The 13563-nt window shown below is 44.5% G+C and overlaps 1 protein-coding gene across 1 annotated transcript in view; it reads right to left on the bottom strand.

The window, feature by feature from the left end:
* The window catches only part of FAM171A1 (family with sequence similarity 171 member A1), a 125900-nt gene that overhangs the window by 27733 nt on the left and 84604 nt on the right, over window positions 1-13563 (bottom strand). The window contains exons 4-5 of the mRNA XM_040248978.1: window positions 6116-6274; window positions 1373-1549 (exon numbers count right to left, since the gene is read on the bottom strand). Coding sequence (XP_040104912.1) covers window positions 1373-1549; window positions 6116-6274 — 336 coding nt within the window. The remainder of the gene's footprint in view (window positions 1-1372; window positions 1550-6115; window positions 6275-13563) is intronic.

The following is a 13563-nucleotide window of genomic DNA, read 5'->3' as shown; positions in this document are numbered from 1 at the left end:
GGCCACTTTGACCTTTGGTGACAAAAGACCTAAGTCACCTAATGGTGACTTTCATTTTGCTCCTTTGCCCCTTTGTTTGTTGCTGTTATTGTTGAGTTGTATGCAACTCTTTTGTGACCCCATGGGCTATAGCCCATCAGGCTCCTCTGTCCATGGGATTTCCCAGGCAAGAATACTGGGGTGGGTTGCCATGCCTTTCTCCAGGAGATCTTCCCTACCCAAGGATCGAACCTGTGTCTCCTGCACTGGCAGGTAGATTCTTTACCACTGAGCCACCTGAAATCTTGTACTTTTTGTTTGTCAATTTCTCTTGGGTCATTTGCTCCACAGCTCAGTGGAACCAAGCTGTCATGGTGTGAGTGGCCCTCTGGGGATGCCCACGTGGCAAGGCATTGAAACCTCTGGCCACCAGCCAGTGAGGATCTGATGCCTGAAAGCACATTGGTAGCCCCTGCTGGATCCTGAGATGAGTTGGCTGACAGCCTGACTGCAACCTTGCTCAAGACCTGACTCAGAACCACCCAGCTCAGTTGTGCCTGGGTTCCTGACTCTGGGATCCTGACTCCCTGAAATGGTGATGTTCACTGTTGTGTAAAGCTGCTGAGTTTTAGGGCCGTCTATTTTGATGCAAAAGATAACCAATATACACATGCATAGTGCAATAGCTGGAAGGAAATGCAGGCTCATCTCCAAGATACTGTGAGTTCAGATCCAGGCCTATTGCACTATATTAAATATCACAATAAAGAGAGTCACAAGAATTTTTGGTTTCCCAGTGTATTAAAGGTTCTGTTACACTATACTTTAGTCAATTAAGTATGCAGCAGCATTATGCCTAAAAAAGCTAATGTACCTATTTAAATTAAGAAATATTTTATTGTGAAAAATGCTTACCATCATCTGACAATACACAGTTGCCACAAATGTTCAATCTGTAAAAAATGCAGTATCTACAAAGTGCAATAAGGCAAAGTCTGGTTGTAATCCAAAATATGATTAGTAGGTTTCTCTAGGTGATTTTTAGTTTCTTTTTTGTATAATATTGGCACTGTTTTCTTCCTTTTTCAAAACACAGAAAAAAGAAAACCATAAGACCAAGAGAGATTATGGGATCTTCTAAAGAATAAAAGGATAAACGATTAGGAGAGGTAATTCAAGTCTAATAACCTTTAAAGATTCTTCTCAAGCAAATTAGCTTAAGTGTGGAGAAAAAAAAAAAAAGGTGTAAGCTTTACCCACTAGAAACCATGCAAAGTGCCATGAGCAGCAGCATTCAATAACTTCAAGGAAGAGACTAGCAGAGGCTTCTTAAAAGGGAAATCTAACAGTCATGAAGTCCACTAGCCGATCGTTGGCACAGGAGTTTGCTTACCCAGTTTCTGGTCAAACCGCCACGCCGTAACATAGGCATTGTGCCTCAGACTGCTCTGTGTGGCCAGGGGCACGGTGACATAAATGGGGCCATCCACCAGCACTGGCGTTCCATCACTGCTGAGCAAGTGGACGCTGACGGCTGTGACGGGGGTTAGGTCGTACCTGGTGCTGTTTCCTGGAAGCAAGAGGCAGTCTCCATCACATGCACACACAGGACCCAGGTGAGGCTGCAGAAACCGTTTACAGAAAAATGTAACGGCTAACATCTACAAGGATTGGGCCTCCTACAAACCAGGGACTGCATTCAGCATCTTATATGCACAATCTTCACCGTGACGTCCTAAGGTAGGTAAAAATCCCCATTTTACACATAAACAAACTGAGGCTCAGAGGTGGGAGTCATGGAAACAGGCCCATAGATAGACATTAGTGTGTGGTAGGGCTGAGATCCAAGTTCAGGTCTGTCCATTCTAACCACTGCCCTGTGCTTTCAAAAGGAGTTTCAAAATGGAAGGGGGACTGTCTGTACTGGGAGAGAAGGTATGTGTGTGAAACCCTGAAATCAACTTTACAAAGTGAGCCCTGTACACATGTTAATTACTTGGCAGATCACCACAGTGGAAGCAAATGTTTTAAATCAGAGACTGCTTTTAAAAAATAAGAAAAAAAAGAATGAATTTCTTCAAGGAGTACTTCAAAATATTAACTTCTACTAAAAGGACACTATTGAAAACTTGCACTTGAAATATTTATGAGTTATTTTGGTTGCCATTGTTATTTTGATCTGTTTAAAAGGAATTTAATATACCAATTATTCTACATTAGAGGCCTTTTCTCCAAGCCAATGGTTTAATGACTATCTACTTTACAGATAAATTGGGGAATGCTTATGAAAGTGGTATTATATTTATACACTTAAGGGATCCATTTGAGAAGAATTTTTCTCCAGTGAAATATAATTATCATACAAAATGTATTCGGTCATAATTTAAAATCTTCCCTTGAATACAATGAAAACACACTGATAGAAAAATTTAAGCTACATTAGAACATAATTTATAGGATTTCTTATTAAGCTCCTTATATACCTATCTACTTATCAATTAACTACCTGAGTTAATGCAAACCTCCAGTTAGGACTAAATTTAAACATTTAAAACAAATCTAGTGAATTTGAGAGTTTCAACAACCAGTGGTAGCTAACCTCTTTGCAGAGCAATTTCTATCACATCCATCTCTGTTTTCCAATGAAAAAAAAGGGATGGAGATGATTTCATCAAAAGGTCCACATCGGAAGCATTGATTTAAGTTCTGAAATCTTTTAACCTGACCATTTCATTGTAGGGTGAAGAGAACCAAAACGCAGAATTCACCATCTTTTTTTGTCACAACATCCTGTGGACAGAGGACCGAAATGTATCCATTGCCCAAAGGCGACACAGAAGCCGAGCCAGTCTCTCTAGGCTCTGCTGAACTCTCCGGATGAGACAGAACTTAAAGACAGATTACGTGACCTGATTTTATATAAGCAACTTACAGATAATGTTTTCAGTTAGGTAATGCTGCTTCTTTTTTAAAAAAAAAAAAATTAAAAAAGTTTTTTCGGATGTGGACCATTTTAAAAATCTTTATTGGATTTGTTACAATATTGCTTCTGGGTTTTTTTTTTAATTGCTTTTTTTGTTTGTTTGTTTGGCTTTTTGGCCATGAGGCATGTGGGATCTTAGCTCCCCGATCAGGGGTCGAACCCACACCGCCTGCACTGGAAGATGAAGTCTTAACCAGTGGACCACCAGGGAAGTCCCCAAGGGTTCTTCTTTCATTAAAACGCCAGGCAGGAAGTCTACCCCTGGAAGCAGCAGGGAGAGCAGAAAAGTACTCCACTCTCACCCTCCATCCTTAACACTGCCTCTTGATTCTTAGAAATGGCATACCCTTTTGAATCTTCATTTCCTATAATCTTGCATATCCCTGGCCCAGAAAGCCCGAGTCCTAGACCAGATCCGCCACCAACTAATTATGTGACCTTCTGCAAGTTACCTTACTCTTCTGGGGTCTGCTGCTCTGAGCTGCAAAACTAAGGAGGTTGGCCTGGATGCTTTCTTATGAATCTATAGAAAGAAACAAACTGTACTATAAACATTCCAAAGTCAGATGAGCACTGAAGAAAGAGGCATACTTGTGTACTACTAGGTGCATGTGATTTAACATTCTTTAGAAAGTTCTCTGTTCAAAGACATGGCAGGCAATTATATCTGCTTTCTTGAGGGCTCTCTCCTCTCTCAGTGCTTCCACTCGTTAGCTTCCAAAAGGACTCTCGACCCCTCCCATTTTCTTTATTCTGGAACCACTCATGCTTTGAAGGGCTACATGGTTTACGTTCCAGCTCTTCTTATGAGACTGCAACTCCTTACAAAACACTGAGTTCTCTATACAAGGACTCTCTCCTTCTTGATGTTCCATCTTGATATTACCTGAATCCCATCACATCCCAATAAAGACAAGCAAAAGCAGCACCTCAGGACCAAGCTAGGAGGCCACCAACTCATCACTTAGAACAAAAGAGGTTTTGCCCAGATAGCATCCAAAGTTCTGTTTGGCTTTGCACGTTAGTCATATTACTGACTCCTTTCTGTCTTCCTGGAGTTGCCAGCAGAAGTAATTTCTTAAAAACCCTTGAGAACATCACAGAGCAGGTCTGGGCTTTCTTAGCAATCACAGGGGAAGCATGAGGCTGTGAGGATGCACGGGGAAGAGAAAGTGAGGAAGCAACTGAAAGCTCCACGTGGCTGTGTTTCTACAACTCTGGAAACTCTTTCAAAGTGGGGGCAGGGATAAACAACCCCCCTTAGGGCACACCAGGGAAGCCAGTCACTCTCCAATCACACTTATGGTCTCTGTTTACTTCACTGAATTCTACTGATAACTTGCTATCTCATGGATTAGTGTGGTCCAGGCTCTCACACTAAGTTGAAACCTCTTAGATGCATTTTATAAAACAGGAGGCAAAGGTGGGGCCAAAGAGAAGCCCCAGTTGATGGGCTGCTGGGGTGCTAAGTGGACACCATGCTGGTGGCTGCCTTTCCTGGGAGGAGGCCTGATTTTTCCTAGGTCAACTGGCCAGTTATTTCAGTGGAAAACAAGCTGAACATAACCTTCCAAAGACTTTCTCTCTTCCCTCTGAAATAACAGAGTGATTTTAAAATAAAACAACTCCTCTAAAATCAATTGTCCTATGTCTTCTCTCTGCCTTACCGTCATCTTGCATTTTATAATTTATTCAAGACATCTTGGAATTGGGGCACAGAAAAATGACTGAGGTTATCCTGCCAACTTCAGGGTTTTATGATGGAGGCTGGATTGGAGGTTTCATGATGGCCTCAGATTATCATGTTCCCTGAAATACTACTTCCCTCCCAGGCCTATCCATTTAAATGAAAAGTCAACTTTTTTCCCCAACAACATTCACTTAAGATGAACACCATGCAACTCTTCTGGGTGTTGGTGATTGACTATTTATTGCATCATTATCACACAAACATTCAAGGAAGAAGAAACATTTCTCAAAACAGGTGCCACAGAGGGAAGAAGAGCTGGTAACAAATCACCAGGTGACCTTGAACTGTAACCAGACATTTATCCACTTTCTACAAAATGGATCATATGTTGCATGGATGAAAAGCTTTTGCAGGATGATCAATTTCTGTAAAGCACTAGACAATTAGGCGAAATTCAATCAAAGCGTCCCTGGGAAATACAGCAACGTACTCACCTCATGGGATTCAACCCAGAACGGCCTTTGTTTTTCAAGTTTATGCTGTGACTCATGTAAAGTATTGGGGAAAGGAAAAGGGGGAGACAAGAAAATGACTCAGGAATTGAGGCTCCACCACTCTCTGTTCACCAGAAGAAGGAACAGGGACCATGTTAGCATGGAGTTCTCTTGAGTGCAAATGGAGGTAAAAGGCGGTCCTTCACTGATAAGGAATTATTACCTATTTTCTGACTGGTAGCTTTTTGTTTCTGTGATCTTTGAGTACTGTGAGTCCTGCCGGCATAGGGTGAGAATGACTGAGTGGACTTATAGATCTGCCAGGAGATGATTCAAAATCAACTATAAAGCCTGAACACCTTGCCGAGTGGAAGGCAGAAAGAGCAAGCTTGGAGAAAGGGAGGGTGTGGAAAATGCTGGATGGACTCAGCCCTTGCAGTCCAGAATCTCCCTGCCCCGAAGTGCTCCATGTGCTGGTGGCTGGGGGCACTGCTGTGCTCCTCTGGGAATCAGATTCAATGCCACCCACCCTTCCCCTTCCAGCTGTGACATGCGGCGAGTGGGGGTGTACATCTCTGCACAGCTGGGCAGGCTGCTCCACCAAAAATATTCCAGGGGCAAGTGGAGTGAGGTTGAAAATAGAACAGAAAACCTCCAACTCTGATCTGACACTTGAAAAATTCAATGAAAAGAACTTCTGGGAATTAAATAAATTTAGGCAGCCAAAGGAGAGCTCAGAGAGGGTGCTTAAGGCAACTGGTTCCAGCAGAAAGGTTCAGCGATTCAAATTCATGAAAATTCAACCCCGTAGTGGTGCAGACTAAATTCCTTAAATGACAGTTTCAGTGCACCAGAACTTGTAGACAGATCTCCCCCTTCTGCATGTCTGGTCCTCCACTTAGAAAGATACAAACACCTATAAAAGATGCACACACAGATTCCCCCTGCAGAAGACAGAAAGATTATTACCTGTTCCGTTTCCATCTAGTCCTCGCAAATAAGGAAAGCCGTCCACCTCGGAGGGAGAGCTGGCGGCCGTGAGAAAGGCGGTCAGGTCACTGTAGCTGGTGTTCTCCGGCAGCCGCAGGGCTCTTCTCTGGAAGTGCACTCGAGGCTGCGGCCGGGCACCTGCAGATATGAACCTCTGGGTTACCTCCTGGAGAAGCGGTTTCTGTTTTTAGAAAATGCAAACCCCGGAGAGGCTCCTCTAAGGTTTCAGCGTGGCTCCCCTGCCCCCACTCCACCCCCCATCCCTTCTCATGGCCCATTCACGCGGGGCACAGAGATGTGACAACATGCTATTATGGGGACAGAAATAATAGCCCATTGTCACGTCTGCTTTGACACAGGATGTTATTTAGGTTTTTCACAAAAAGCTCTATTTGTGAGCAGTCTTTTCACTGCCCAGTCTTGGTCTATGGGAAGGGGTATCGTTTTGGGAAAGAGAGTCTACATAAGTGAAATGAGTAGATGGCAATTAACATCTTGAAACACACAAGGCAAGAGAAATCCTTTGAGACTGTTACAAACATATTCTTAGTCTTCCTAGTAAAATCTGGTCTAAGTGCATAGACCACGCTGGAGCAGAGCAGGCGGCAGATGTGCCGCTGGACAAGAAACGCAAACAAGAACCCACAGTGAAATGTCTCTTGGCCTTCCGTCTACTCTGGTGGGTGCATCCAACTCCTGACTATTATGTTACAGATTTTACGATGAGCCTCTTGAACGGATGTGAGAACTACTCCTTCCAGGAAACCCTGTGCAGAAGGACGGCTTGAGCCAACAGCCCTGTTAGACAGTTACCTTGTGACACCATCCGCAGTTTGACTTTGCTCCAGATCTTGTTTTGACTGTAAAACCTGAACCCGTTTTTATCTAATGATGTAGAGAGGGTCACGAGACATAAACGTACTAAATCAGTTTGCACACAATCAGCAAAAAAACATCATGAAGACAAAAACTCACAGAGATGGGAGTTGGGAGCATTTACTGATGGAAGTACACATCTCTCTGGGTTAAATAAAGTCATTCCTCAAACACAGTGGTCTGCCCTGATGTTCTGGCCATTGTATAACCTGCTCCAGGCTTGAGGGAGACCATATTTCTCTGTGGTCAGCTGGCTGCTCCCTCCCCTTCCAATTCATGGTTGTTCAGACACAGCAGCTCTGCCCAGGGCTCATGGTCTTTCACGTCTACAGTAAGGTTCCTTTTCACTCTGGATCAGAAACTTTTAGGGGAGGAATAAGCCTGTCAGGAAGTGTTCTAGAGGAATTCTCTAGTGGTCCAGTGGTTAGGACTTGGCATTTTCACTGCCGAAGATACAGGTTCAGTCCCTGGTTGGGAAATTCAGATCCTGCAAGCTGCCACAGCATGGCCAAAAACCAGCCAAACAAAAACCAGGATTGCTCTCAATAAGGGAGTTCTGGAGCTCCAAGGTTCAACTAATCCAAGTCTCTTCCAATAGGTGAGGCCACAAAAGCCCAGACGGACTCACCACCAACACAGACTCACTGGGTGGGCTGCCTTGACCATGGATGACTGAGGAGGTCACGATGGTACCCTTACCTCCTGGAAACTACTGACTGCATTTCTCAAATGACTGGTCCTCCATAAATATTAGCCTAGCTCTGGAGCCTATGGGAGCCAGATGCTCAAGCTCGCAACAGTCCTGTTTAATCTGGCTGCCTCCACTGAGGCCAGGTGGACACGTACAGCAGTCCTGTTCCATTCCAGACCGTCGGCGTCCTTTCTTTACCCCTAAAACACAGCCGTGGTGATGCCCTGGCATCCCTGCTGCTGTATCTGTTAACTTTCAGCTTGCCTTAGCCCTCTCTCCTCTTCCTCTAACCTCATACCACAGTGATGTCTTCTTGCTGTCCCTTCCTTGGTCTGCACAGAGCTTGGGTACCTCATGATCGGCCGGTGCTCCACACATGCCGGGAGCACTGGCCTCACCGGATCCCTCTCCCGTCCACCTCCCACACCTTCTGTCTGCCTCTCTCCTTCTCTAAGCTGTCCTCAGAGATTGAAGGTCAAAGCAAATCCTTTCTCATCCATCTCCTCACCCTCAACTATATGACAACATCTTATCCTTCTATTCCCCCCCCGCCCTTTTTTTCTTTTGGTTAGATAGATGCATGATTTTTGGAGTGGTCTCAATTGCTTGAGCTGCTTTTATTTTTTTAATGTGTTAAAATTAATTTTTACTGGAGTATTGTTGCTTTGGAGGCTCAGCGGGAAAGAATCAGCCTGCCAGTATAGGAGCCACAGAAGACGTGGGTTCGATTCCTGGGTCAGAAAGATTCCCTGGAGGAGGGAATGGCAACCCACTCCAGTACTGTTGCCTGAAAAATTCCATGGACAGAAGAGCCTGGCAGGCTTGCAAAGAGCTGGACAAGACTGAGAGACTGAGGACAAACGCACATAGTTGCTTTACAATGTTGTGTTAGTTTCTGCTGTACAGCAAAGAGAATCAGCTGTAAGTGTACATATAATCCCCTTTCTTGGATTTCCCTCCCATTTAGGTCACTATTATTTTCTTTCAATCATAGTGAACTTTCTGTGATTTGGTTCCCGTTCTCCACTGTTCTTCATTCTAAACAATATTGCTGATGTCTGGGTTTTATACACTGAGAGATGGGAAACTCACTACTAGGAAGGAAGGAAGGGCGTGTCTGCAGTGTAAAGGTGCAAAGAGGGGCCGTTTCCTCATGAGAGTCGAGGCAGAAAGCAGAGGCCAGGCAGGTTACCTCAGAACATAGGTCAGGTACTGTGTGCCCCTTCAGACCCCCTGAGATGGGCAGGTTGAGGTCACTGTGAAGGCTCCTTTGGCTGAAAGAAACAGAAACCCACTCAGCCTAGACCAAGGAAAAGGGGAGGCTGCTAAAAGATGAAAGGGAATCCTGCTGAACCCAGGAGAGCAGTCCAGCCAGGCCTTACAGGGACCAGCCTAGGACCCCGATACCACAACCAGGGCTGTTCCCAGTTCTCAAGCCACTGGGCATTTCATCTCCATTCTTTTTTTTTTTAATTTAAAATTTTAATAAACTGACGTTTTAGTTTTTAAAAGTTCTCCTTAAATTCTATTAAAAAGGTATCCTTTTCTATTAAAAAGGTATCCTTTTCAGATTGAGGGGGGTTTTAAATAGGTGACTACTTTTGTCATTATTTCTAATTTTTTTCCTTTTTTTTTTTTGGCTGCATCCCTTAGCATGTGGAACTTCCCTGACCAGGAATCAAACCCACATCCCCTGCAGTGGAAGCGTGGAGTCTTAATCTTACTGGACTGCCAGGGAAGCCCCAGTTCCTTATTTTTAAAATTAAAGTACAATTGATTTACAATATTATGATAGCTTCAGGTGAACAGCAAGGTGATTCAGTTATACATATATAATTTTTTCAGGTTATTTTCCATTATAGGTTCTTACAAGATATTGAATAGTATTCCCTGTTATATAGTAAATCCTTGCTGCTTATCTATTTTGTATATAGTAATGTGCATCTGTTAATCCCAAACTCCGAGCTTACCCCCGCCCACCTCTTTCCCCTTTGGTAACCATAAGTTTGTTTTCGAGGTCTGTGAGTCTATTTCTGTTTTGTAAACAGATTCATTTGTATTATTTGTTAGATTCCACATATAAGTTACATCATCAGTTCAGTTCAGTTCAGTCGCTCAGTCGTGTCTGACTCTTTGCGACCCCATGAATCGCAGCACGCCAGGCCTCCCTGTCCATCACCAACTCCCGGAGTTCACTCAGACTCACGTCCATCGAGTCAGTGATGCCATCCAGCCATCTCATCCTCTGTCGTCCCCTTCTCCTCTTGCCCCCAATCCCTCCCAGCGTCAGAGTCTTTTCCAATGAGTCAACTCTTTGCATGAGGTGGCCAAAGTACTGGAGCTTCAGCTTTAGCATCATTCGGTCATCCTCCTGTCTCTGTCTCTCTGCGTGTCTATTTCTCTCTGCCTCTGTGTCTCTGTGTGTCTGTCTCTAGCTCTGTCTCTGTCTCTCTCTCGTGCCTGCTCTTACTCCCCGGCTCATCGTGCCTTTCACTGGGAGCTGCATCTCTCCCCTCCTCTCTCCCCCTGCTGCCTTCCTTCCCTTTTCTGTGCCGGAGAACCTGCTCCTAGGCCAGACATGCGTGTCTGTTTTCTGTGGCAGGAGGAGTATTGGGCGGGGAGCACAGAAGGGCGATGAGGAGGCAGGTTTCCTAGAAGGAGATATGGCTGGTCCAGCTGCTTTGACACACGCTATGACCAGCACGCACTGATACCTGTGCGGGATCAAACATTGTCCTCCCAGGAGAAAAGGCAAGACCTCTGCCTGGTGAAACGACCAAAGAAACATCTAAGGAGTATAAGGGTTGCAATATTCTAAGCCACAGTGCAAATACAATCTAAAGTGGGTGTGTGTAGGCTGGGCAGGGAATGGTATGTTCTTAAGCCTAAATTTATGTATGAAAGCTGCTACGTTCCCACACTTTTCAGGAAGGACTGGACTGGGTGTGGAAGGATGGTGGAGGGGGACCGGGCTCTTCTGTGGGTGTCCCTCCCCCACACTCCCCACAGCCGCTGCTTCAAACATCTGCTGTTCTTCTCAAACTTGGGGCTCCACCGCCATCCCCCAAATGCTCAGACCCAACTGTACTGAAGACACGAGGGCACCACTTCTGTCTGCACTTCAAAACTTTTCTTCCATCTCCTCTGCTGCCTTTCTGTCCCTGCCCTCCCGCAGGTCAACCCAAGTATTCTGACTTTTGCTTGTTTTATTGTAAGACTTGTTATTTGACCAGTTTTTCTGGACTTCATCAAAAATCTCTCTCTAGGGGCTTTTCTTCTCCAGTCAACACATATATTCCTTACTTTCTCCTTGAGAAAAATAACAATAAGACACAACTTTCACTCTGTTCTCCCCATCAGTCTCCTCTCTTTCCACCCAATGCCCAGGGACGTGGCTTTCCCCCTCAGTGCACGCTGCCCTTGGAAATGTCAACTGATGACTGCATAATCTGCAAACCCTGTGACCCTCACTCGCCTTCACCCCTCCAGCCCTTCACAATCGGGTGCACTGTTCCCCACCCCCGCCCAGCAGCCCTCCCTGCCGGCGGTGGCGGTCCTGCCCTCTGCTCTCTGCAGAGTCGCAGGCCTTTTGCTCTACGAGGGCTTTCTTTTCCTCCTACTTCTGAGGAGAGATCCTGAAGGCTCAGCACAGTTGCCTCTGCTGTTCCTGACTCTCTCCTGACTTGTCACCCTTGCTGCAGCCTCAGTTACCTTCCTGTCCTGCCGGGGACTCTGCTAAGCTCCATGCCTTTTCAGCACCTCGACCTAGATGCCCACCAGGCACTAAAACCATCACTACCTTCTCTCCCACTTGACAAAGACCTACTCCCCACAACACCCAGGTTTGATTCCGGGTTGTCAAAATTGTTTTCCCTTTCTACTCTTCTGCACATTCATTCAAGGAACTGCCCCATCTTCCCTTATCAACGTTTCTGGCATTGTCTTTTCCTTCCATTCTGCCTCCACCCTACATGATCTTATACCACCCCTGGCTTCAACTATCACAAAAGTCTCCTAACTTCCCTGTGCTCCAGCCTCATCCGTTTCTTGCCTCATCTACCGATGATTCTCAAATTCTGCTCTGACCATGACCTTTCTCTACCCGGAAACTTTCAATGGCTCCACCACTTCCAAAATTAATGAAGGCGGCAACAAATCAAAGACCAACGTAGACTCAAACTACAGCTCCACTTATTTTATGAGGTGAAGTTCAGCACTTTAGGATTTACAAAGTTCTTGTATACACATTATCTCATGGAGTAATCTGTGTGTGCTATGCTCAGTCACTCAGTCATGTCTGACTCTTTGTGACCCCAAGGACTGTAGTCCGCCAGGCTGCTCTGTCCGAGGGATTTTCCCAGCAAGAATACTGAAGCACTGGACAAGCGATTCCTTTCTCCAGTGGATCTTCCTGACTCAGGGATTGCGTTCTCCTGAATTGGCAGTCAGATTCTTTTACCACTGAGTCACCTGAAAATCTCCTTAATAATCTACAATAGAATAAAGAAGATGTGATACATATATATGATGGGATATTACTCAGCCATAAAAAAGAACAAAATGAGGCCATCTGCAGCAACATGGATGGACCTGGAGATTTTCATACTGAGTGAAGTTAAGTCAGACACAGAAAGACAAATATATGATACAGCTTTTATGTGGAATCTAAAAAATAAAACAAATGAATGACTACAACAAAACAGAAACAGACTCAAGACACACAGAACAAACTAGTGGTTTCTAGCAGAGACAGGGAAGGGGGGGAGGGGCAAAATAAGGGCAGGAGATTAAGAGGTATAAATTACTAGGTATAAAACAAATAAATATAAGGATATACGATACAGCATAGGGAATATAGATAATATTGCATAATAACTTCAAGTGGACTATCATGTATAAAAATACTGAATCACTATGTTGTATACCTGAAACTAACTTAATATTGTAAATCAACTATACTTCAATTTTTAAAAAATCAGGAAAAAAATGAAATTTCAAGCATTCTGTGACAAGGAGCATATTTATGGATCCAGCCTATGGTGGTAAAGAGCCCTATGTTAATCGGTGCCTATGTTGGCCCTTCCGCTTCACCACACTGTTAACTTGAAACTGCTGCAGGCTTTCTATATAAAACACTGTCAACAATGACTGGAGAAGGGAATAGCAAACCACTTCCGTATTCTTGCCTTGAGAACCCTATGAACAGTATGAAAAGGCAACAATGATAAGACAACCCCTTTCTTGACTTTCCAAATGAAATTGAGTGCTAAGTCATTTCCATTGGGAACATGCGCTTACTTTGAACCATGTGTGCATGTGTGCCTGTGTGTGCGTGCGTGTGTGTGTGTGAGAGAGAGAGCAAGAGAGATAGAGAGACAGAGAAAGCAGTCTCCATAATTCCACCTGGTCTGATGAGAATGGTTTTAGGGTGTATGTGGTCTGAATTTAGATACCTACCTACAGATAGGAAAACAAGTGAGCAGTCTTTTTATTGTTCAAGGAAAATGCTCACTAACCATGAGCTTATTCTATTTTATTTGGTTGTAAACATTTCAAAACAAAACTTCACCTGAAGCATTAAATCTTGCTAATGAGAACACCTCTGCTTCTCCCATCTCCATCTCTCAGCCAGCAAATCTTTTGCTCTAGCGTCACATAAAACCAAACAGCGGGGCATCACCCAAAACTACGCACAGAACACGTGTGAGGCTCTGTCACCGAACCGTCATCTCACCATCTCCCCCTTCCTTTGGGGGAGTCTGACACATGATAACATCCAGGCAACACAAAAATTCACGTGGCTGACAGCACTTACATTTCTGACTGGCAAGAGTTTATTTTTCTCCTCCTCTGACTCCAT

Source organism: Oryx dammah, unplaced genomic scaffold, assembly GCF_014754425.2.
Source record: "Oryx dammah isolate SB20612 unplaced genomic scaffold, SCBI_Odam_1.1 HiC_scaffold_10, whole genome shotgun sequence".
In the NCBI taxonomy this organism is placed as follows: domain Eukaryota; kingdom Metazoa; phylum Chordata; class Mammalia; order Artiodactyla; family Bovidae; genus Oryx; species Oryx dammah.
Note: the sequence above shows the minus strand (reverse complement) of the source record. Positions and strands in the feature narration are given on the sequence as shown.